The following is a 24,480-nucleotide window of genomic DNA, read 5'->3' as shown; positions in this document are numbered from 1 at the left end:
ATTAACATTAAGGGGGGAAAAAAGGTATCACAAAGCTATCATCATTGAAAGCATTAAAAGCTAGGGGCACCTGGCTGGTTCAGTCAGTGGAACATGCAACTTTTGCTCTTGGGGTTGTGAGCTTGAGCCCCACATTTGGTGTAGAGATTACTAAAACAACAAAAAAAAGAAAGAAAGAAAGAAAGAAAGAAAGAAAGACAGAAAGAAAATAAAGGCAGGGGGAGCCTGGGTGGCTCAATCGGTTAAGCATCTGACTCCTGATTTTGGCTCAAGTCAGGATCTCTTGGTCTGTGTGACCGAGTCCCACATCAGGCTCTGCGCTGACAGTGTGGAGCCTGCTTGGGATTCTCTCTCTCTCCCCCTTCCTCTCTGCCCCTCCCCTCCTTGAGCTTGCTCTTTCTCTGTCTCAAAATAAGTAAATAAACATTAAAAAAAAAAAAAAAAAAAAAAGGAGGAAGAAGAAGAAGAGAGGCACCCGGGTGGCTCAGTCGGTTGACCGTCCGTTATCGGCTCAGGTCATGATCTCATGGTTTGTGAGTTCAAGCCCCAAGACAGGCTCTGTGCTGACAGCTCAGAGCCTGGAGCCTGCTTCGGATTCTGTGTCTCCCTCTCTCTGCCCCTCCCCTACTCGCGCTCTCTCTCTCAAAAAATTTATAAAAATTTTTTAGGGGCACCTGGGTGGCTCAGTAGATTAAGCGTCTGACTTTGGCTCAGGTTATAATCGCTCACTTTGTAAGTTCGGGCCCAGAGTCTGTGCTGTCAGCTCAGAGTCTGGATCTGCTTCGGATTCTGTCTCCCTCTGTCTCTGCCCCTCCCCCACTAGAATTCTATCTCTCAAAAATAAACTTAGAAAAATCTTTTTTAAATTTTTTTAAATAAAAAAGAAAACCAGAAAAAGAAATAAGTATATATTTAAGAACTTGGTACACGAGAACAGTAGTATTCAAGCTAGTGAGCAAAGAAGTACTTAATAAATGGTATTGGGACAAATTTCTAACCATTTGGATGACTACGAGGCAAAATAAATTACAGATGAAAATTGTGTATGTTAAAATGAGATGGTAAATGCATTAGGAGAAAATGCTAATGAGTTATCAGTATTATTATATTACCATGAGATCGTATCAAAGGCACTATGCCATAGGCTCTGGAGTCAGGCAGATCTAAGTTCAAGTGCTGGCTCTGGTATCTACTAGCATGGGACCTTAAGCATATTACTTTTAACTTTCTAATTATACAGGCAATGATACCTCAGCACAGGGTTGATATTAAGCAAAATAATGTGTACAAGGCCCTCACCCTTGCAATACTAAACAATAAGTATCATTGCTATGAAATAGGCTAAGCAGGGCACCAAAAGCAGAAACTGTAACGAAAAGGTTGATAAACCGACCACACAAAAATCAAGAACTGTCTCATTCAAGTACCAAAAGTCCTTCACATCGGAGAAAGCTGAGCAACTCCCTTGATTTAGCAGACAAATATCAGCGTAACAGCTACCAGCAAGTAGACAAAAGTTATTCAATTCCAAAAAATAAGGGAGAGTCCTAGTTAAATAAGCATACATCTTGGCGCACTTCAAGGACACCAGTGTGCCTATTTCAGAACGCTAGCTTGAGATGCTACTCCAATACTTAATGGCATTAGAGTATCTATGTAACGACTGCTTACTGCATTTCACTGAAATTTGGTGAATACGTAAGAATAACAGCATTCCACGCTGGGACTCCTAACTGCAGTATCTTAAGCTCTGGAACCATGAGAAACCGATTTTTTAAAAAAATTACTTTGACTCCCGTAATGGCAATCTAAGCAGTCATCCTCCAATAGGTAAATGGATACACTACTGGAACTTAAAGATTCTTTCCAACGCTAAAGTTCTGATTCCTTACCATGAACCCAGACTTGATCCTGGGATCCTCTGCGACATTTCACAAGTCCAAAACATCAAGTTCCACCAACATCTCAGGACCTGGGGACCGGTCGAGGTATCTTTTAAATCCTGACTTTCCTGGCCCCGCAATCATCTCACAATCTCGATGTTTGTCAGTACCTATCACGACTTTAGGAAGCGACACACTCCAGCAATTGTTGCACACAATGTCACTGCTGTGGGGCCTCACCAGGTCCCTCCTCTCCCCTCCCGGATCCAAAGTTGGGATCACCTTTCACCCACCTCCTACAGACGGAGATTCTCTAGCTCACCTCAATCTCGTAGTCCTTCACCGGAGGGGGAGCAGCCGCCGCCGCCATGGCCAGGACCCCCACCATGCTCCCTGCTTCCCGGAATGCCGGCTCCTAGGGCGTTGAGCGGCCGGGCCCCGCCAGCCTAAAGGCCATGGAGGCGGCCGGCCCCCGAAGAGGCAGCAGCCGGGCTGTGGGGTCCGTCCCGGACTCCCCCCGCGCCCACCCGCCCGGAGCGGTAGCGGAGGCTGGGCCCAGCTCAGCCGAGTCGAACGCGGGAAGGGGCGGTAAGAAAGCGCGGGCAGCGAGGACCCCGGGGCGCGGCCGGCGAGCGCAGGGGGCCCTCGACACAGGCGCCCCCAGGCTAAGCGCCCGGGACCGCGACCCCGGCCGGGAAAGCAGGCCGAACGCAGACCCGACCCGCGGGCTTCGGAGGGAATTCTTGTCAATTGGGTTTTCGCGCCGTCTGGAGCGCATGGGGCGGAGCTTAGGATTGCTTCTAGAGGCTGCGCGGACGGTAAGCAGAGAGGGCCAAAATACTTCTCGGACGAAACTGCAGGAGGCGGGATTGGTTTTACCAAGGGATTTCAGACTAGCGGGGCTTCTCCCGCCCAGTTTCACGGATGAGGACGTGAGTTGACTAAAGTCCGTCGGTGACAGAATTAAAACTGTAGACTTTTGATGCCCTAGGCTAGCCCCTTGTAAAAAGTGGAAATTCAAGGGCGCCTGGGTGGCTCAGTGGGTTAAACGTCTGATTTCCTCTCTGGTCATGATCTCTCTGTTGGTGTGTTCGAGCCCCACATCGGGTTCTGTGCTGACAGCTCAGACCCTGGAGCCTGCTTGGGATTCTGTGTCTCCCTATGTCTCTGCCCCTCCCCCGCTCACGCTCTGCTCTCTCTGTCTCTCAAAAATGAATAAATGTTAAAAATAAATAAAAGTGGAAATTCAAGGGGCGCCTGGGAGGCTCAATCAGTTAAGCAACCCACTGGATTTCGGCTAAGGTCATGGTCTTGGAGTCCATGGGTTCCAACCCCGCTTCTGGCTCTGCGCTGTCAGCTCTGAGCCTACTTGGGATTCTCCGTCTCCCTCTCTCTCTCTCTCTGCCCCTCCCCTGCTGGTGCGCTCTCAGGAATTAAATAAATAAATAAATAAATATTTTTAAAAATCTTAAAGAAAATTCTGTCTCTTCCCCTCCCCTGCTTTCTCTCAAATTAAAAAAAAAAAAAAAGTGGAAATTCAAAAACATAAAGTGGGAATTCAAAAAATACAGAAAAGGAAATAATTGATTACGTTCCACCCCCATGGAATAAAATGTTATTTTGGCAAGCCTCTTACCTCGAAATACACACACAGGATCCGAGATTTTGACTTTTTCCCCTAAACTGAGCAAAAGAGGGCATTGTTTCCCACGGATTTCTTCCTCCCCGGCAGCCAGGAGCCCAACATCATGGCCTCAGCTGGTTGGAGTGCATGCCAGTTGTTCCAGGGGTTTGCTGGTTTGTAGTGATGATAATCTCATACTTCATTTGCATTCTTTTCACGGATTTGTTTAGCTTTGACTTTTTTTTCACATGAGTTTATTGTTGCAGTGATATAGACATAGAGTACGTTTATTTTGTTTGAGTGCATACTTTTAACTGCATGGTGTGTAAGAACTGAGTAGGTCAGGTAAAAGGATATACCAAATAATAACGGGAAGCCACCTTGTTGCATCTGGCTATGCAAACTGATTTTAACTACGGATGTAACTGTGTCCATCTCAATACCATAAAGATGGTATTGCTATTGTTTTCACAACATAAAGGGTGCAAATTTCTCCAATGAAATTGGAGGTAATTATTTTTTTCTTTTAAAACTGTTAGCCAAGGGGCGCCTGGGTGGCTCAATCAGTTGATCATCCGACTTCAGCTCAGGTCATGATCTCATGGTTCATAAGTTCCAGCCCTGCATCGGGCTCTATGAGGACAACCCAGAGCCTGGAGCCTGCCTCAGATTCTGTGTCCCCCTCTCTCTCTGCCCCTCCCTGCTCTCTCACTGTGTCTCTCTCTTTCTCTCTCTCTCTCTCTCTCTCTCAAAAATAAAAAAAAAAAAGACTAAAATTTTTTTTAAATAAAAAAATAAAACTGTCAGCCCAGAATAAGGTTTTTCTAAAATAGATACTGTTTTGTTGATCTGGTTTTTGGGTTTTTTTCCCTCACTGTAGAGTAAGAACACTGCCCAAGGAGAAGGAGAAGGAAGAGGAGGGGGGAGGAGAAACAAATGAGAAAATTACAGAGAAAACTGAAAGTCTCCTTGACTTCTATCCCCAAATTCAATCTCCACCTCTTGGCCCAGTGGTAGTCATTATTACCTGTTTGGTGGGTAGCACTGCACACTTTTTATATTTGTATGTATATCCATAGAAAATGCTTTACTATTGTTTTTATTTACATAAACAGTAATACTGTAAATATCACTCAGCAATCTGCTTTTTTCATTCATCATTGTTTTCAAGAGCTATCCATGATACATGTAGATCTGATTCACTCCCTTTCATTCTTGAGTATTCTGTCCAATTATACACATTTTATTTATCCATTCCCTTAGTGATGAACATTTGTCACCAGTTTTCTGTCTCGGTGAGTCAGTGAACACTCTTGTCTATGTCTCCTTGAACATGTGTAATGTTTCTCTAGAAGACACATCTAGAAGTGGAATTGCGGGGTTATATGCTATATATCTCCATGACTATTCATTCTTCTAAATTTCTAAGTATTTAAACTGCATTGTTTTGTTAAGCATTTGCACTGAGTTTATTTTGAGATATGTAGTTCTTCTGAAGGAGCTCATGGCATTTATACGTTTTAAATTAAATAAGCTCTAACATTTGCATAGCAATTAAGTATTTACAATGTGCTCATGTGGTTTTTTATCATCTTCCCCATCTAGCTAACTGCTACTTTTAAGAATTATTATTAACCCGGGGCGCCTGGGTGGCTCAGTCGGTTGAGCGTCTGACTTCAGCCCGGGTCACGATCTCGCGGTCTGTGAGTTCCAGCCCCGCGTCAGGCTCTGGGCTGATGGCTCAGAGCCTGGAGCCTGCTTCTGATTCTGTGTCTCCCTCTCTCTCTGCCCCTCCCCCGTTCATGCTCTGTCTCTCTCTGTCTCAAGAATAAATAAACGTTAAAAAAAATTTTTTTTAAAAAAGAATTATTATTAACCCTTATATTTATCAAAAGTAATGCCTGTGCTTGGTTAAGAAATGTCAGAGAGCATTATAAAACTTACTATCAAAAAAAGAGCTAATTTCTTTCTTTCTTTTCTTTTTTGAAAGTTTATTTATTTACTTTGAGCGTGCTCAGGGGAGGGGCAGAGAGAATCCCAAGCAAGCTCTATGCTGTCAGCAGCACAGAGCCCCATGTGGGGTTCAATCTCATAAAGCATGAGATCATGACCTTAGCCAAAACCAAGAGCTGCACATTTAACTGAGTGAGCCACCCCTCTTTTTTTTTTAGCGTTTATTTATTCTTGAGAACATGAGCTGGGGAGGGGCAGAGGGAGAGGGAGACATGGAATCCAAAGCAGGTTCCAGGCTCTGAGCTATCAGCACAGAACCTGACACAGGAATCGAACCCATGAACCTGAGATCATGACCTGAGCTGAAGTTGGAGGCTTAACCAACTGAGCCACCCAGGCACCCCTCCCCCTTTTCAAGTGGACTCTATGACTAATGTGGGGCTTGAATTCACCACCCTGAGATTAAGAGTCACATGATCTACTGACCACCAGCCTAAGAGCTGATTTCCATTTCATAACCTGGTGTAATTTCCCAAGGGCAGCCACTTTCAAAAGTCTTCTAGCACTATAAATATCTCATTTTTATTTTTTAAATATTTTTTAATGTTTTATTTATTTTTTGGAAGAGAGAACATAAGCAGAGAAGGGACTGAGAGAGAGAGAGAGAGGGAGAGAGAGAGAGGGACAGAGGATCCGAAGTGGGCTTTGTGCTAACAGGCTGACAGCTGTGAATCAGACGTGGGGCTTGAACTCACCAACCGCGAGATCATGACCTGAGGTAAAGTCAGTCGCTCAACCAACTGAGCCACCCAGGTGCCCCTAGATATCTCCTTATTTTTAATTACAGTAATATGCTTATACAGATATTTCTTGATTTAACTATTTTATTTTATTTCATTTCATTTTTTTGTTAATTTTTTTAATGTTTTTTTTTAATGTTTTTTTTAACGTTTATTTATTTTTGAGACAGAGAGAGACAGAGCATGAACGGGGGAGGGTCACAGAGAGAGGGAGACACAGAATCCGAAACAGGCTCCAGGCTCTGAGCTGTCAGCACAGAGCCAGACGCGGGGCTCGAACCCACGGACTGCGAGATCATGACCTCAGCCGAAGTCGGACGCTTAACCGACCGAGCCACCCAGGCGCCCCAATGTTTATTTATTTTTGAGAGAGAGAGAGAGAGAGAGAGCGCGCGCAAGCAGGGGAGGGGCAGAGAGAGAGGGAGACACAGAATTCCAAGCAGGCTCCAGGCTCTGAGCTGGCAGCACAGAGCCTGACATGGGGCTTGAACTCACGAATGGTGAGATAGTGACCTGAGCTGAAGTCGGACGTCCAAGCGACTGAGCCACCCAGGCGCCCCTTGATTTAACAATTTTAAACAGTATTCATTAATGTCCTTTTTTTTCTGGTTAAAGATTTAATTCTCATGTACCACTACCCTCCAATATAGTTTTTATTTTAAATTTTTATTTAACTTCTAGTCAGTTAACATACAGTGCAATATTGGTTTCAGGAGTAGAATTCAGTGATTCGTCACTTACGTACAACACCCAGTGCTCATCACAAGTGTGGGATCAAGCCCACAAACCGGGAGATCATGCCCTGAGCCAAAACCAAGAGTTGAATGCTTAACTGACGGGGTCACCCAGGTGCCCCTATAGAGCATGTGACTCTTGATCTCAGAGTTGTGAGTTCGAGCCCCACTTTGGGGGCACAGTTTACTTAAAAAAAAAAGTTATTAAAAAAAAAAAAACTAGTTCAGAGATATTTACAAAGTGTTTAGCCAAGTCTCTTAACTTCTTAGCTTCTGTGCTTTTTTGCAATGTTACATTGTAGTCAGTACATGGAAAGACTGTGAAAGATATCCTTTTCTCCCCAATATTATATCTCCTTCCCTTGATAACCATTACTGTTGTTATTCTCAGGTATACACTTGTCCCACTTGGTCAATTCCATCCTTGGTTCTGGATCCTTTGAAACTAATCTGCATAATTCCACCTCCTGGCCAGTTACCATTTCAAAGGTGGGCATGTGTTGGGGCGCCTGGGTGGCTCAGTTGGCTGCCTGACTTCCGCTCAGGTCATGATCTCAGGGTTCAGGAGTTCGAGCCCTGCATGGGGTTCTGTGTCTCCCTCTCTCTCTGCCCCTCCCCCACTCACATTTTGTCTCTCAAAAATGAATAAACGTTAAAGAAAAATTTCAAAGGTGGGCATGTGACCAAGTGTAGGCCAACGTAGGATTGTTACATTTCAAGAGATCTTCTGGGTGCTTCTGGGAGATAAGCAAATTTGGACTACTGATATAGCAGAGAAAGGGGTCCTTTCCCTCCTTCCAGAAGGTGGGTAAGATTAAAATAAGGTAATGGTACCTTACCAATGGCAGAAAAAGAGTTGGGAAGTTTGACCTTTGAATCAGACTAATGCTAAAGCCTTTTGAGTTACACCATGTTAGGGAATGGATCCCATTTATTGTTAAAGGCAGTTTGAGTCCGCAGTAACTTGTAACTGAAAGTATCATAAAGAATGCAAGATGCAAGAAGGCATAGAAAGGAAAACTTGGGAGACTGAATGTGTAACTAACTGATCTTTGTAAAACATGTAAATAGATACTAAAGATATTTAGAAACATTCTGAATAAATCAAGAGGCCATTGAGGTAACCCAGGAAAGACTGACAAAACCAAAATGTATTAACATGTATACACTCCCAGCCTTGGCTCTTACATCCCAGCCTATCAACAAAGAGAATTTTGCCCTCACTTTCTCACCTGCAGCTTGTTTTCAGCCTGGCTCCCAAGATTCTGTGGCACAGAATTGAGAGAAATGACTGAAGAGGTAGGTGGGAAGGAGGGAGCTGGGTATCAGGAGATTTGCATTGAGTAGGGAGTAGGAGATTTGCAAGAGATTGGGGAAGAAACTCCAGAGCACTAATGGGGAATTAAAACAAAACGGGAGTGGAGAAGAGAATATTAAGAATGGCCGTGACTTGGGGCACCTGGGTGGCTCGGTTGGTTAAGTGTCCGACTTCGGCTCAGATCATGATCTCGCGCTCCGTGAGTTTGAGCCCCACGTTGGTTGGGCTCCGTACTGACAGCTCAGAGCCTGGAACCTGCGTCAGATTCTGTGTCTCGCTCTCTCTCTGCTCGCCCTCTATTCCTCTCTGTCTCTCAAAAATAAATAAACAAAAAAAAAAATTTTTTTTTAATTTCTGTGTTTTAATATGAATTGGAGACTGTCGTGACCTATGACAATTCAATGCAACCCATGATTCTGGATTGGATCCACTTGTTATAAGGGGCATCATTGTGGCAATGGATTAAACTTGAATGAGATCTGAAAAATAGACAGTATCAATGTTAAATTCCTGTTTTTGAGGGTGCATTGTGGGTGGGTTCATAGAAGAATGTACTGAAAGAATCTGTCGACTTATTCTCAAATGGTTTACTGAGGAAAAAAAATTTTTTGAGCTGTATTTGCAACTTTTCTGTTGACTTCTGACATTCTGTAAATGTGAGTCCTCAAAATTAAAACTAGATGGCATTAATTAAAATGTTAAGAGTTACAGTCAAAATTAGAATTGTCTCTGAATTATTTTTGATTGGACAATAGTGTTTATTTGTATGAGTCCCTATTAAAAAAACAGGTATTGGGGCACCTGGGTGGCTCTGTCAGTTAAGTGTCCAACTCTTGATCTCAGTTCAGGTGATTATCTCAGAGTTTGTGGGTTTGTGCACTTGTGCCCTGAGCCGGGCTCCGCATGGAGCATACTTTGGATTCTCTCTCTCCTCCTCTCTCTGACCCTCCTCCACTCGAACATGCATGCTCTCTCTTTCTTAAATAAATTCATTAAAAAACAAAAAAACTAGACACTAAGGTTTACTTAGTTGTAGCCAGTTGATTTTAAACAATGAATTAATAGTTTTAAGTGTGTAGAAAGGGGAGTCAGAGTTAAAAAAAAAAAAAAAGAAAAAAAAAAAGTCAGTACATGCCCAATACAGTTAGAAGCTTTCTGAGAAAAGCCTGGAGTGAGGAGAGAGGAAATCTTGGCTGACCAGATAATCAAAGTATTCTGGACTGAATCCATGTTTACCAAATAACTCTGGTTATAACTTGATTTTCCAGCTGTTGTAATCTTCAGAGCAATTATATCCTTTTGTAAATAAATAACTTAACAAGTTGCTTTATTTGTTTCTTCTAAGTCTTATTAGCATGGGGAGTCTGTGACCCTGAATCTGCTTACCTCTGGATAACCTTGAAAAGTCAATTCTAGACCAGTGTGATGTGAAAGAGTTAAAAACTATGGCCTGCTGGCTTCTATCATTCCCACCTCTAGATCAATCTTCCTGTCATTGACTAGAGTATTTACTTTGCTCTAAAGCTAAAAACAAAACAACCAAAAATTTCAAGCCTGGGAGGAGTGGTTTCACAAGATTTTCCTTAGTTCGTATTATTTTTTTGTATAATGTGGCTATATTAAATACATATTTCCTGCCTCCCATCAGGTGGTAGAGATCAAGGAAAAAAGTTGAACGAGACCAAGATTAGAGTCTTGGCCTCTAGACATTTTCTTTCTTTCTTTTTTCTTTTTCTTTTTAAATTTCACACAGTAAGCCTTCTGGGGTAGGATCCAATTCTGTTCAATTAGCTTTAGAGATCACACAGAACACACTGTGTTCAAGAGCATTTAGTAAATCCTGTTTTTTACTGACCCAGTCTGTGCCTACACCCTCCTATTCCCTCGAACCATTTGACTATCTTTTCCTCTGCTTTACTTTCAAACCTCTATAAAGGCCAACATCCTAATTCAAGCTTCTATCACATCATAGCTGGACTAGTGCCTATGGTCTTTTCTTATTTACCACTCCATCCATCTATCTTATGTATTTTCATTTCACTGAACAAATATTTACTGAAAATTTACAATTGGCACCCCCTCCTTTATCTTAAGACACACCCAAATGCCAGGTCTGTCATTTACCATCCTAAAACATTTTTTTTTTTTTTGCAAATGTAAATGCAAAAATCTTTAATGTCTACTCATTAAAGTCAAAATGTTTTTTAATTGTTTATTTATTTTTGAGAGAGAGAGAGAGAGAGAGAGAGAGTGAGCAGGGGGAGAGAGAAGGGGACAGAGGATGGAAAGCAGGCTCCTCGCTGACAGCTGAGAGGGGATGTGGGTCTGGAACTCACCAACATTGAGATCATGACCAAAGACGCGTAACCGACCACCCAACCGCCCCTACAGTCTAAACTTTTTAACAGGAATTCCATGGCCTTTATTCTTCTCTCAACCTCATCTCGCAATATATTATTCAGTCCTACCTCTCCAAAGTGGTCTGTTCTTTTTTCTTAAACAATTCGCTTACATTCCTGTCTCCAAGACCTATATACCTTTCCTCACTTAATTTTGTCCTACCTAGGATGCCTTTCCACACCCCTTTTGCTTAGTTCATACCTTGATTCATTCCACAGATACTTGTTGAGTATTTAGTAAGTGCCCAACTACCTCACCTTCAAGATAAAGCTATTTTCCCATTTTCTCCAGAAGGGCTCCCTTTTTCTAAATTTCTCTAGTTCCAAGTGTCATTAACCTAGCACAAAACACGGTGGTAGAAAGAGCTTTATTCTGGTCAGAAAAATTGCGATCTAGCCTTTATTACAGTCTTGTTGTGTAACCTTCAGCAAAACCCGTTCTGTCTGTTCTCTTTCCTGGCCGAGGCAACTTTCAGCTCTAACATCCATGGCCAGGGGTCAGGAAACTACGGCCCACGGCCAAATCTGACCCACCGCCTATTTTTGTAGGGCCCCTTGGCGAAGAATGATTTTTATTTTTACATAGCTGAGAAATGATGCAAAGAATATTTTGTGACACGTGAAAATTATGTGAGGTTCAAATCTGTATCCATAAGGTTTAATATGCACACGATCACGCCCATTTACTCACGATGTTGCAAGAGACACGGTGGCCCGCCAAGCTCCCAATTGTTACTACTTGCCCCTTACTGAAAAGGCTTGCTTACACCCATCTTGGCCGCTGGTCATCGCCTTGGCTCCCTCATTAGTCTGCGAGCTTCTGGACGGTGGGGCTCTCGTCTGACCCTCTGAGCGTGGTGCCTGGTTCATAGTAAGCCGCTGCAGGGACGCTCCTTTGCTTAGGAGGTAGGACTAGGACGATTTAAGAGCCATCTGGGCTGAAATCTCGAGAAAGTTGATTTCCCTCTCAGCCCGTCTCTTCCTCCGTGAAATGGAGACACAAAGGGGGGCTGGCAGGGAGGCCAGAATGAGATAAGATGTGGGAAGCACCCCGCAAAGTGTCCTTACTAATCTTTCCCTGACCCCACGCGTGTCTGGAGGAAGCAGCACAGCCAGGGGCTGCGCGTGCACGCGGTCATTGCGCGGTGGGACTGGAGGCGGGCGGCGCTGGGACCCGGAGGCGGGTCGCGCTGGGCGCCGGCGTGGCTGTCAATCAAGGCGGCCGTGGGGCGGGGCGGGGCGGCGCTTCCGCCTGCGCGTGGTCGCGCGGGGCCGCTCGCCGGCGCCCGGTTCAGTGGGGAAACCGCGTCCGCAGCCGCCGGCCGCGCGGCCGGACGAGGGGGCGATGGAGTTGGAGCCGGAGCAGCTGCTGCAGGAGGCCCGCGAGAACGTGGAGGCGGCGCAGAGCTACCGGCGGGAGCTGGGCCAGAGGCTGCAGGGGCTGCGGGAGGCGCAGAGGCAGGTCGGAGGGCCGCGCCCGTAGGGGCGCCGAGGGCCCCGGGGAGGGCTCGGGGTGCCCGGCCGGCGGGTGGGTGGAGGCCAGGAGGGACGGAGGGGCGCGAGTGTCCGAAAACTCTGAAGGGAGAAGGGAGGGGGCTCTGAAGGTGCGGGAGGCCCAGCAGGGTCTGGGAACGAGGGAGGTGGGTGCTGGCGGGGGGGTGGGGTGCGGTAGTGGGGAGTCTTAAGGGGAAGAAACAACTTTGGGGGATCGCGGGAGAGTGTGAGGAGCGTTCCCTAAACCTTGTGGGGGCGGTGATGGGGATAGGGGTGGGGTCCGAGGTTGGGGAGAGGGAGAGAGAGCAGAGCAAAAACCGAGGGCGTCCCAGAGGAGAGGGCAGTGGGGACCGTGGAGCGCTGGGGGAGGTGGGGATTCTTTGGGAAAACCTGCCATGGGGATGGAGACTGATTTTAGAGAGCCTGGGGAGGATATTGGAAGGGGAGGATTGAAGACACAGAGACAGAGGGTGATTGAGAAGCAATTGAGTTAACACCAAATGAATGGGATTAGTGGTACTTAATATCTCATATAACCTTGGATGCATTAAAAAAAAAAAAAAGTCTTTAGCAGAACGCTATTCTATATGGTTTAGAATTTAAGGCGGAGCTATGTTGGAAGGGCAAAAGGAGATCAGAATACTTGAAGGAAAGAATACAAAAGTGTAGGGAAATGGAAAAACAGATTTAAAGAAAGGAGTGCTGAAAGGAGAAGCTAAATATACTTTCAAGTGACAGTTTTATCTGTTCAATGGGGACATGGTTATCAAAGATAAAGGAACACCCTGGAATATAGAAGATACAACCCACTGCCAGTGTGTTACTAGGACAGATAATCCTCAAGCTACTAGTCACACAGGTGCTTAGTAAATGCTGTGTGAGTGAATGGATTCCATCTGAGTGGAATCATTTGGGTGAATGGGATTTTTCTACATCACACTTGATATTAATCTATATTGTTATCCTAGTAACTCCCATGCTGCACAGAATCTGAAAATGTACAACTTGTAAAAAGTGCTGTGATAACAGTGCCTTTGGATATTTTCCTCATTAAGGATATTCAACATACTCTAGGTTTTATATATTTTTAAAACCTTGTAGGGGCTCCTGGGTGGCTCAGTCGGTTAAGCATCCAACTCTTGATCTTGGCTCAGGCTATGATCTCAGGGGTTCCTGTGGGTTCGAGCCCCGTGGTGGGATTCTGTTTGGGGTTCTGTCTCTCCTTCTCTCTGCCCCTCCCCTTCTTGTTCTCTCTCTCTCTCAAATAAACTTTAAAAAACAACAACAAAAAACAAACAAACCTTATAGAGCTCCTGTAGGCCAGGCATTATTTGTAGCCTAGTAGTAAAACTGGGAGCAAAATTTAGATATGGTTTCACCAGTCTGGTGAATGCTTTTCATGGCCTTCCAATGCGTTCATCTTGATTTCCACTTGAAAACATCTGCCTTATTCCTTCTGCTATTTTGAAATAGAGGTTCATTGTTTTGAAAGAGATTAAAGTATCTCTCTTATTATTTGACTAATTTTTTTTTTTTTTAATTTTTTTTTTTTTCAACGTTTATTCACTTTTGGGACAGAGAGAGACAGAGCATGAACGGGGGAGGGGCAGAGAGAGAGGGAGACACAGAATCAGAAACAGGCTCCAGGCTCTGAGCCATCAGCCCAGAGCCCGACGCGGGGCTCAAACTCATGGACCGCGAGATCGTGACCTGGCTGAAGTCGGACGCCTAACCGACTGCGCCACCCAGGCGCCCCAATTTGACTAATGTTTAAGCCACTTAAGATATCTTATATATGAGCAGGACTTTTGTTTAACTCATCTGCAACTAAGACACAGTAGTGTTGACACTAAAAGAATGAGTTTAGCACCTGGGAGTAGTACTTACTAATTTCTTGTGTAATATTGAATTCACTTAACAAATTTAGTATGATCCCATTCTGATTGGATTAGAATTCAGTTTCCAGGCCTATATTTTAATTCTTATATCCAGTCATTTAAATACAGGACATACTTTCCTGCCATTTGGTGTAGTTCAGTATGGGTTTTTGTTTTGTTTTTTGAGGCCCATTGTGTCAGACTTGAGACAGAAAACACCAAGAGAACATCCATCACAGGTTCCTGATGACGTTGCCTTCTGACTAGACTAATAGCGTAGTTTTCTCTCTTGTGAACTGGAATGTGTTTTGTGCCAGTCCCAGTTACAAGGCGTCTCCCCTCAAAGCTAATTCTAGTGGACTGTGTATGTTTGGGTTTGTAGAATAAGCCCTCTGTCAACTTGCATTTTAAGGAGAGTCTGTGTTACAAAAATGTTATCAAAATAAGCAGCTGCTTTTGTTTAGTGGCTAGGGTATTTTTAGGGTCCCAGTCATTTTCAGAATAACTACATAATATTTGGCTTTTTAGTCAAAGATTTTGTATGGGGGAAGGACGAGCACAGAGGAGAGATCCTCCCCTTTGTGTATATTTTTTTATTCATTGGTTTTGTTTCCTTTTGGTGTATGATTTTTTATTGATATAAAATTTACATACCATAAAATTCATGCCTTAAAATGCACAATTCAGCATTTTTTAGTATATTTGCAAAGTTCTGCAACCATCACCACTAATTCCAGAACATTTTCATCACCCCAAAAAGAAATCTCCTCCCTGTGAGGTATCACTCCCTCTGTCCCTGACAGCCAGTAAACTACTTTCTCTATTTGGATTTGCCTCTTCAGAACATTTCGTGTGGATGGAATCATACAGGATGTGGCCCCTTGTGACTGGCTTCTTTGACTTAGCACAGTGTTTTCAAGGTTCATCCTTGTGGTAGCACGTTATCGATACTTCAATCCTTTTTATGGCCGAATAACATTTGTTGCGTGGATATACCACATTTTAGTTATACATTCATCAATTGATAGATACTTGGATTGCTTTCACTTTTTGGCTATTATGAATACTGTTGCTGTGAACATTCATGTACAGGTTTTTATGTGGATACATGGTCAGTTCTTTCAGTATATATTTAGGAATTGCTGGGCTGTATGGTAACCCTTTGCTTAACACACTTTTGAGCACTTTTTATTTTTTCTTTTGTTTCTTACCCTTTAAAAATCTCTCACCAAGGGGTGCCTGGGTGGCTCAGTCGGTTGAGCATCTGACTTGCGGCTCAGGTCATGATCTCACAGTTTGTGAGTCCGAGCCCCATGTCAGCCTTGCTGTTGTTATCAGTGGAAAGTCCTGTTGTATCCTCTGACCCTCTTTCTCTCTGCCCCTCCCCTGCTCATGCTCTCTCTCTCTCTCAAAAATAAATTAAAACATAACAAAAAAAAAAAATGTCTTACGAAGTTTGTCTCATGTTAAGAAATCATGTCTATGAAAATCTAGAAGGAAGAAGAGTAAAAATATTTTGTTATTCTGTCAGAAACAACTGCCAGCATGTAGCAGTTTCTCCTCTTGTGGTTAGTTTAGGCCCTACCCTCTGTCTTTACAGAAAAGGAAGTTCTGTGTAGGAATGCACGGGTACTCTATAACTCTTGCCGTTTAAACAAGTTAAAGACTAGAGAGGTATGTTCGTTGTCTTCAGGAAATCAGATGATGTTTACAGCCAGCCTGGCCTAACTGATGTTGAAATCATTAAGAATAATTCTCTAAAGTTCCCTGGAATCCTTGGTACTAAGATGTAAATACCAGAGAAATTAACTCCCACTCTCCTTAAATACTCATTTGTTCATTCATCAGTAAATATTTATTAGGTGCCTGCTGTGGCTCAGAGATACTTCTAGGTCTTACAAATACTGTGGCTAGGGAAACAGACTAGTGCTCTCATGGATTTACTCTTCCCTTTGTTGGTGGGTCTTGGGACTGTTACCCCTAAAAACAAAACAAATAGCAAACACCTAAATCCTTGTGTATTCATTTTCAGATTTCACTTCCATTGTGTTTTTCCTCACTTGTTTATTTCTGCAGCGTTGGTTTTCCTGCTTGTTGTAAGTAGAGATAGCTGATCAAGATGTCACGTTAGTGATGTCATCTGGCCAGTCAGATGTGCCTCACAGAGTGACACTGCCTTGATGACATTGCCACTGTCTGGGGCCTGGTCCTTAAGCTTTGCAGGTCCAGAAACTCCATCTTTGTATGTGATAAAGGGGGATGGATTAGTTTGAGGTATGGGAGGAGGTGCCTACAGTGAGAAATACCAATTTTCTAGCCTGTGTACAGTTATAATACATGCTAGAAAGTGAACATGTTGGCCTTCATATACCTTTTTTTTTTTTTTTAAGATTGATTTGTTTATTTTAGTAATCTATGACCTCGGGGTTGAACACAAGACCCTGAGATCAGGAGTTAGTTGCGCTCTGTTCTACTGACTGAGCCAGCCAAGCATCCCCTTCATGTGCCTTTTGGTATGATTCAGTGTCTCTTGGGGCATTGATGAAAGCAAGTCTCTGTTCTTTGAGAATAGAGGGCCAGATCTTGTTACCTAATTAAGATACTCTGGTAAGGACCCTGCATAGCTCTGGACAGTGGTGTCCTTTGTTTTTTTAATGTTTGTTTATTTTTGAGAAAGACAAAGAGCGTGAATGGGTGAGGTCAGAGAGAGGGGAACAGAGGATCCCAAGTAGTCTCCACGCTGACAGCAGCAAGCCTGATGCAGGGCTCGAACTCACGAAATGTGAGATAACAGCCTGAGCCAAAGTCAGAGACTCAACCAACTGAGTCACCCAGGCACCTCACAGTGGTGTCCTTTTGATCCTCGCTACCACAGATGTGGTTCGTGACCTGAGAGCTTATGAAGAATATAGCAATCAGGCCCTGCCCAGACCTACTGAATCATAATCTGTACTTGCACAAGATTGTCAGGTATGATATGCATGCACATTAAAAATTGAGGCATACTCCCCTCTCGGGGCTCCATTCCAAGACTGTGGGATCATGACCTGAACTGAAATCAAGACTCAGACACTGAACCAACTGAGCCAACCAGGCACCCCGAGCCCTCTACTGATTTCCCTAGTTTAAACCCGTAGGTGTGTTGTTAAAAATTGCTGTCCTTTATCCTCAAGGTTAAAACATTGTTTGAGGGGAGCCTGGCTGGCTTAGCTGGTAGGGCATGTGAACTTGATCTTGGGTTTCTGAGTTTGAGCCCTGCATTGGTTGTAGAGGCTACTTTAAAAAAAAAAACAAAACAAACATTGAGATAGCATAGGTTTGTTAATTTTTTTTTAAAAAAATTTAAAGTTTATTTATTTTTGAGAGATAGAGAGGGCACAAGCCAGGGAGGGGCAGAGAGAGACGGAGACAGAATCTGAAGCAGGCTCCAGGCTCTGAGCTGTCAGTTCAGATAATTTTTTGATTCAACTAGCAGTCTTGATATTCTTAATGCATAATACCATGTCCTCTATAGATCATTATTTCCACAGGGTTTGAAAATGCATAGCATACTAAAGACTGGGACAGATCTAGAACTCAGCGGAGAGGAAAAAGTCATTTCAGAAAAGCAGGGCAGGAAGTCTTGAGTAGCTTAGCAAAGAAAAAGCTATCATTGCTTCTTTTATCTCCCACTTCCCCTTCTGTTACCCATTTTCAAAACAGTCCAAAAATCTGACTGAAAATGATGTTACTACAGTAGTAGTGATCATAGTGTCCTAAGAAAAGGTTAAATCTAGAGCTGGGGAAAACCAAGAACAGATGAACTAATTTTAAAATAACCTATAATTCTACTACTTACAGGCAACCACTGTTAACATTTTGGTGTATCCTTCTAGGCATATTATTTTGCAAAACTGAGAGACTACTGTATATACAACTTCATATTCATTTTTTTTTTCCTTTTGGTTAGTTTTATATGGAACATTTAGCAGCTTAGGGAGCATTTGTTGGTAGGCTAAAGCTGTATTGACGTAGGTATGCCAGAATACTGGAAGTGACTCTCTAGAAGCAAAACTAACCAACAGCCAAGGGGGAAGAAAAAAGCTGCACACATATTTGTGTGCAAAAGACCACGTGTTTACATTGGCTTTCAAACATATTTTCTCAATTCTTTTCACACATTTTTAAAAAAAAATTTTTATTACATTTCTTTATTTTTGAGAGGCAGAAAGAGACAGAGTGTGAGTGGGGGAGGGGTAGAGAGAGAGAGAGGGAAACAGAATCCGAAGCAGGCTCCAGGCTCTGAGCTGTTAGCACAGAGCCTGACGCGGGGCTCGAACTCACGGACCACGAGATCATGACCTGAGCCAAAGTTGGATGCTTAACCAACTGAGCCACCCAGGTGCCCCAACAAATTGTTTTTAAACATGGCACTCTGAAGGCACCTGGGTGGCTTAGTTGTTTGAGCATCCGGCTCTTGATTTCGGCCTAGGTCATAATCTTATGGTTCATGGGATGAAGCCCCAGGTGAGGCCCTGCACTAAGCATGGAGCCTACTTAAGATCCTTTCTCTCCTGCTACCCTGCTCGCTCTCTCACTCTCTCACTCTCTAAAATAAAATTAAAAGAATAAAATAAAGCATGCCTTCTGAATCAACAATGTTAAAATCAGTGATGTTAATTACAGAGTGTGTGAACGTCACAGAGGTGCCCAGGTTTTCTCTGTGTAGATGTTGTTTTCGGTGTAAATGTAGTGTACGTATAATTTTGATAGAGAAAAACTACTTATTGCTATAAATCTGGTTAATCTGGCTAATTTATGATCTAAAAAGTCAACCAAACGTAGGACAGGCTTTTATTGAGGGTTATCAAGGGGTCACTTATATTTGCAGTTATTTTACTTTGCTAGCATTTGCTCCTATTAGCCATGAGACCTTGAGAAACTTTTTTTTTAATATATATATATTTAATATTTATTCTTTATTTATTTATTTTTTTTCTTTCCAAGAGAGACAGAATCCGAAGCAGGCTCTGGGCTCTGAGCTGTCAGCACAGAGCCTGATGCAGGGCTTGAACCCACGAACCACAAGGTCATGACCTGAGCCAGAGTTGGACACTTAGACTGAGCCACCCAGGCGCCCCGAGAAGCTTATCTTTTCTGATCCTCACTTTTCTTATCTGTATGGTGAGGATAAAGATAGTACCTACTTTGCTTGGCCAATGTGGGAATTCAAATGAGCAATGTATTTAAAATGCTTAGCACAATGCCTGGGACATATAAAGCACTTCATAAATATTAGCCATAGTAATAATACCACTGAATATCATTGTTATTCAAGGAGACATTCCCTGCTTCTTCAAATGTCTCCTACCGTGTTTCCCAGCAGAATGCTGTTTTTGAGTGTAGATGGCAGTTTGTGGCCATCCCACTTACATAAGAACTTAATACATTTTATTATAGTTACGTGTGCATGCAACTATCTCTTTTACCAGAATGACAGTTTTTTTGAGGTCAGGCCCATGCTTTATTCATCTTTATAACCCCAGCTCCTGGCACATATTAGACTTCAATAAATGCTGAATAAGTGCCTTTATGAATGATGTGGGTGTAATTTTGCAGACATTCTTTTTAGATTATTCATGGTCTTGATTCATTAATGCAGATAATCAAGAATTAAATTTGTTTTATCATACAGTTTGGTTATTTGTTGTTACATAATAAACTATGCCTAAGTGTAACGGCTTAAAAAACAATCTTATTTGCTTGCTGTTCTGGGGATTGACTGGGACTGGGTTGGGCACTTCTTCCAGTTTTGCTGGCGACACTCGTGTAATTGCAGTCAGATGGTAGCTAAGACTGGAAAGTTCAAGAAAGAACATTCACTTACCTGTTAGGAGCCTTAGTGGCAGTGGGACTCAGTTGGAAAGCTGTCATGGCTGGGCCTGGATGCTAGTCCCCCTCTCTCCTCCCTCCCTTCCCGCTTCTCTCCTCTTTCCACTCTTTACAAAGAAGTGGCTCAAGACCCTCAAAAGTGCAGAAGCAGCAGTTGCCAGAGCTTCTAAAGGCTGAGACCTGAAACTGACACAGCTTTAGTTCCACTGTGCACTTACGCCTGCAAGTGCATGTCACAGCCCGGCCCGTACTCTCGGGGACTGAACAAAGATAGAGTATCAGGACGTGTGGTTCTTGGTTCCCTGGGGACCACTAATAAATGTTTCTGAATGTTCTCAAATAGATATTAAAAAAAAAAAAAGCGCCTAACTCTAAGAGAGGCAAGGAGGAAATGTAGCGGCACTTACGAGTCCGTAAGTGAGTCATGCAATTCAAATTCTCTGTCACTTTACTCGCTTTGTGATGTGGACATGTTTATCTCTCTGACTCCACTATGATACTCATCTACAGATGCTTTCTTCACAGGGTTGTGGTAGCATTTAAATGAGACCATGGCTGTAAGTACCTGACACACAGTAGGTGTTCAGCAGATGATCGCTGTTGTTGCTGTATTATTATTGCCATCATCATTATTATTTTCAGTGACTGATATCTTGGTGTCCGTGCAAAGACAAGTGGCTGATGCAGTACATTTCACATGAATTGAGAAGAAACATTGTGGTTAGCTTTTCCAATTTCAGTGGACTATTTTATATCTTATTTTTGATCGTTATGTTCTTCAGCTAAGTGTTCAAAGCCAGTCTCTAATTTTAAAATAATTTTGGGGTGCCTGGTTGGCCTAGTCAGTGGAACATGTTTCCTCAGTCTGAGGATTGTGAGTTCAAGCCCCATGTTGGGTGTAGAAATTACTTAAAAATAAAACCTTTTAAAAAAATAACAAAAGAGTTTTAGTTGCTTGTTTGTTAATTGGGAAACTAAACTTGGAGGATAAAAATTATTTTCTTCTATAAAGTCAAAATTGTTTTAGAGGAGATGGAGGAGATTTCAGTTTCTTAATTTTCTGAAATATGCTATTATATTTATTATATCATATTGTTTTACATTATATTGATGTAGCAACTGTATATTGCCACTGAAGACCACAGATGTTTTAAGTTGCATTCTATATAGGTTTTATAACCTTTTTAGTATCTAAACTCATGAGGAAAATATATCAGTCTCTGTTATCTTGGAGGGCTATGAAGTATGCATTTACTAGGCTCTTGCAAGCCTTAGTATTGATACGTAAACTTGATGACTTTTTGGCATTTTGTGAACCCATCCTCATGTTAAAACATTAAAAATACAGTTGCTTGGTGGAGCCTGGGTGGCTCAGTTGGTTGAGTGTCCTGCTCTTGGTTTTGGCTTAGGTCATGATCTCACGGTTTGTGAGTTCAAGCCCTGAGTCAGGCTCTGGACTGACAGTGCAGAGCCTGCTTGGCATTCTCTGTCTCTTCCTCTCTCTCTCTGCCCCTCCCCTGCTTGCATTCTCTCTCTCTCTCAAAAATAAATAAACTTGAAAAAAAAATCACAGTTGCTTAGGGGACACTCAATTAAGCATTCAACTTGATCTTAGCTCATGTCTTGATCTCAGGGTTGTGAGTTCAAGCCCTGGTTGGGCTCTGTGCTGGGTGTGAAACCTAGTTAAAAAAAATTTTTTTTAAATTTTTATTAAAAAAAATGTTTTTTTTTTTACATTTATTTATTTTTGAGAGACAGAGAGAGACAGGACACTAGTCGGGGAGGGATAGAGAGAGAGGGAGACACAGAATCCGAAGCAGGCTCCAGGCTCTGAGCCATCAGCACAGAGCCCGACGTGGGGCTCGAACTCAAGAACCGTGAGATCATGACCTGAGCTGAAGTCAGACGCTTAACTGACTGAGCCACTCAGGTGCCCCCCCCTCCCCCCCCAGTTTAAGGATTAGATTAAAGGATTAGATTAAACTGCAATAGAAACTTTGTAAGTAAGCTTTAATGGTCTGTTACAGTAGAGGTTTGATGGAAAATTGGTTTGGAATATTATTAATCAGCATAAACAGTGTATATGACAACTTCCTTTTTGAGACCTTGAGTTGCTTATCATTTGTATTCTATTTAAATGTACTCTGTTACTATCACAGTTGTTTTGCCCTAGAATGGCTAGGTAGAATTTGGGGCTGTTTGGTAGTCTACCATGATTCTTCTTTTTTTTTTTAATTTTAGAGAGAGAACATGAGAGCTGAATAGAGGAGCTGGATGGAGGGAGGGGCGTTGGGAATCTCAAGCAGGCTCCATGCTGAGTGTGGAGCCCCATGTGGGGCTGGATCTCACAACCCTGGGATTGTGACACAAGCTGAAATCACGAGTCTGATGCTCAGGGCACCTGGGTGGCTCAGTCGGTTAAGGGTCTGACTTCAGCTCAGGTCATGATTTCACAGTTTGTGAGTTCAAGCCCTCATTGGGCTTGGTGCTGGCGGCTCAGAGCCTGCAGCCTGTTTCAGATTCTGTGTCTCCCTCTCTCTCTGCCCCTCCCCCGCTCATACTCTGTGTCTGTCTCTCTAAAAAATAAATACACATTAAAAAAAAAAAAAAAACGAGTCTGATGCTCAACCAACTGAGCCACCCAGGGCCCCCAACCACACGATTCTTTATGCAAGGATAAGAAATACAGGGGCGCCTGGGTGGCTCAGTTGGTTAAGCATCCGACTTTGGCTCAGGTCATGATCTTGCAGTTGGTGAGCTTGAGCCCTGTGTCGGGCTCTGTGCTGACAGCTTGGAGCCTGGAGTGTTTTCAGATTCTGTATGTGTCTCTCTCTCTCTCCCTCTCTCTCTGTCTCTCTCTGCCCCTCCCCCGCTTGCACTCTGTCTCTGTCTCTCTCAGAAATAAACATTTAAAAAGAAAAAAAAGGATAAATACATGTTATAGCAGGAAGTGTTTTCAGTCAGTACATAATTTATAGGTTTACCTGGGAACTCCTGAAAATGGGAAAAGTGGAAAGACCATGGTCCTTGGAGTCCGACTGTTTCTGGCACCATGAAGCCTTGGGAAAGTTATTTGATTTCTTCAAGATTCACCCTCTTCAGTGTAAACCATGGAGACCCACCTGTTAGAGTCATTGTGAAGTTAATGAGCTAACGGTGAACACGTTGGACCATGGTAACACGTCAAATAAGAAGAAACCACTCAGCAGTCAAGTCTGTGTTGTTTAGTTTCATAAAGCCAAGCAAATGAACTTGATTAGTTACATGATTGGATAAAAGGTGACTGTGGCTTAAATTATGAACTGTTTCAGGGGTGCTCTGTGACTCAGTCCATTGAGCATCTGACTCTTGATTTTGTGCAGGTCCTGATCCCAGGGTTGTGGGGTTGAGCCCCCCATTGGGCTCTGCGCTGAGCATGGAGCCTGCTCAGAATTCTCTCTCCCCTTCTCTGCCCCTCTCCCCCACTTGGGCCCTCGCTCTCTCTCTGTCTCTCTCTTTCGAAAAAAAAAAAAGGGGGGGGACCATTTTGTGGAGAAGATGATGCCAAGGTAGTATCAGGTCTGAACCGGCAATGGTTGGGATTCTGTGAACAAAAGGGACCACGCTTACAATGGAAGTGTAGGAAGTAGATTTGGAAATGGAGTCTCCCCTCCCTGGCCCTCTCACTGCTTTATGTTCACATACTTCCTTTTTTTTTCCCCCCTCTGAGGTTCTGAAATAAAAACAAAACATATTTGGCCTCTGAAACAGTTGAAGGAGCTTTTGAATTCTTTCTAAAGAGGAAATTGACTTTACCTAACCAATGCACTTCCTGTGTGTGCAGTATCCGTTAAAGAGTGAGACAGGACCTCATTGGTATACTTCTCAACTGCAGAATTTCCTCTTGGTGCTGCGAGTGTGAACTGTACTACAGGGTTTTGACATGTTATCTTCATTTATTTTGGAATCTGTAAGGTCTGTCATGATTCACCTAGGGATCTTGTTTAAAACGTAGGTTCTAATTCTGTGGTTCTTGGTGGGGCCTAAGAGTCTGCATTTCTTTCTTTTTTTTTCTTTTTTAATGTTTTTATTTATTTTTGAGACAGAGAGAGACAGAGCATGAACAGGGGAGGGGCAGAGAGAGAGGGAGACACAGAATCCGAAACAGGCTCCAGGCTCTGAGCCACTAGCACCAAGTCCGATGAGGGCTTGAACTCAAACTGTGAGATCATGACCTGAGCTGAAGTCGGACGCTTAACTGACTGAGCCACCCAGGCGCCCCAAGAGTCTGCATTTCTAACAGCATTCAGGTGATAACATCAAAATCATAAGGCATTCTTTCCCTAGTTCCTTAAAAAAGGTCTTAAAAATGTACATGATTAACTTCATTTTTATTCAGCAACATTTATTTCCCTGGTGCTATGTATGTTAGGGCCTGAGTCTTAAAGATCCCACAAGTGACTCATGAAGCAAATCAAGTACATTTTGAATATGGCTCCCTCCCTTTTTTTTTTTTTTTTTCTTCAACCTTGGCTTGGGCTAATTTCA

The 24,480-nt window shown here is 43.1% G+C and overlaps 2 protein-coding genes across 4 annotated transcripts in view; one reads left to right on the top strand and one right to left on the bottom strand.

Moving 5' to 3' along the window:
* Positions 1 to 2,626, bottom strand: part of ATAD5 (ATPase family AAA domain containing 5) — a 47,885-nt gene extending 45,259 nt beyond the window's left edge. For 2 of the 3 annotated variants that reach the window (XM_045488035.1, XM_045488036.1), the window contains exon 1: positions 2,206 to 2,626. In XM_045488035.1, the coding sequence (XP_045343991.1) occupies positions 2,206 to 2,271 (66 nt within the window). In that variant the 5' untranslated portion in view covers positions 2,272 to 2,626. Of the gene's footprint in view, positions 1 to 1,892 lie in introns of all 3 variants that reach the window. The other variant, XM_045488037.1, reaches the window with a different exon arrangement.
* A 9,315-nt stretch (positions 2,627 to 11,941) lies between these two features.
* The window catches only part of CRLF3 (cytokine receptor like factor 3), a 43,556-nt gene continuing 31,017 nt past the window's right edge, over positions 11,942 to 24,480 (top strand). The window contains exon 1 of the mRNA XM_045488034.1: positions 11,942 to 12,173. Coding sequence (XP_045343990.1) covers positions 12,057 to 12,173 — 117 coding nt within the window. The 5' untranslated portion in view covers positions 11,942 to 12,056. The remainder of the gene's footprint in view (positions 12,174 to 24,480) is intronic.

The sequence above is a fragment of the Leopardus geoffroyi genome, chromosome E1 (genome assembly GCF_018350155.1).
Source record: "Leopardus geoffroyi isolate Oge1 chromosome E1, O.geoffroyi_Oge1_pat1.0, whole genome shotgun sequence".
Classification (NCBI taxonomy): domain Eukaryota; kingdom Metazoa; phylum Chordata; class Mammalia; order Carnivora; family Felidae; genus Leopardus; species Leopardus geoffroyi.
Note: the sequence above shows the minus strand (reverse complement) of the source record. Positions and strands in the feature narration are given on the sequence as shown.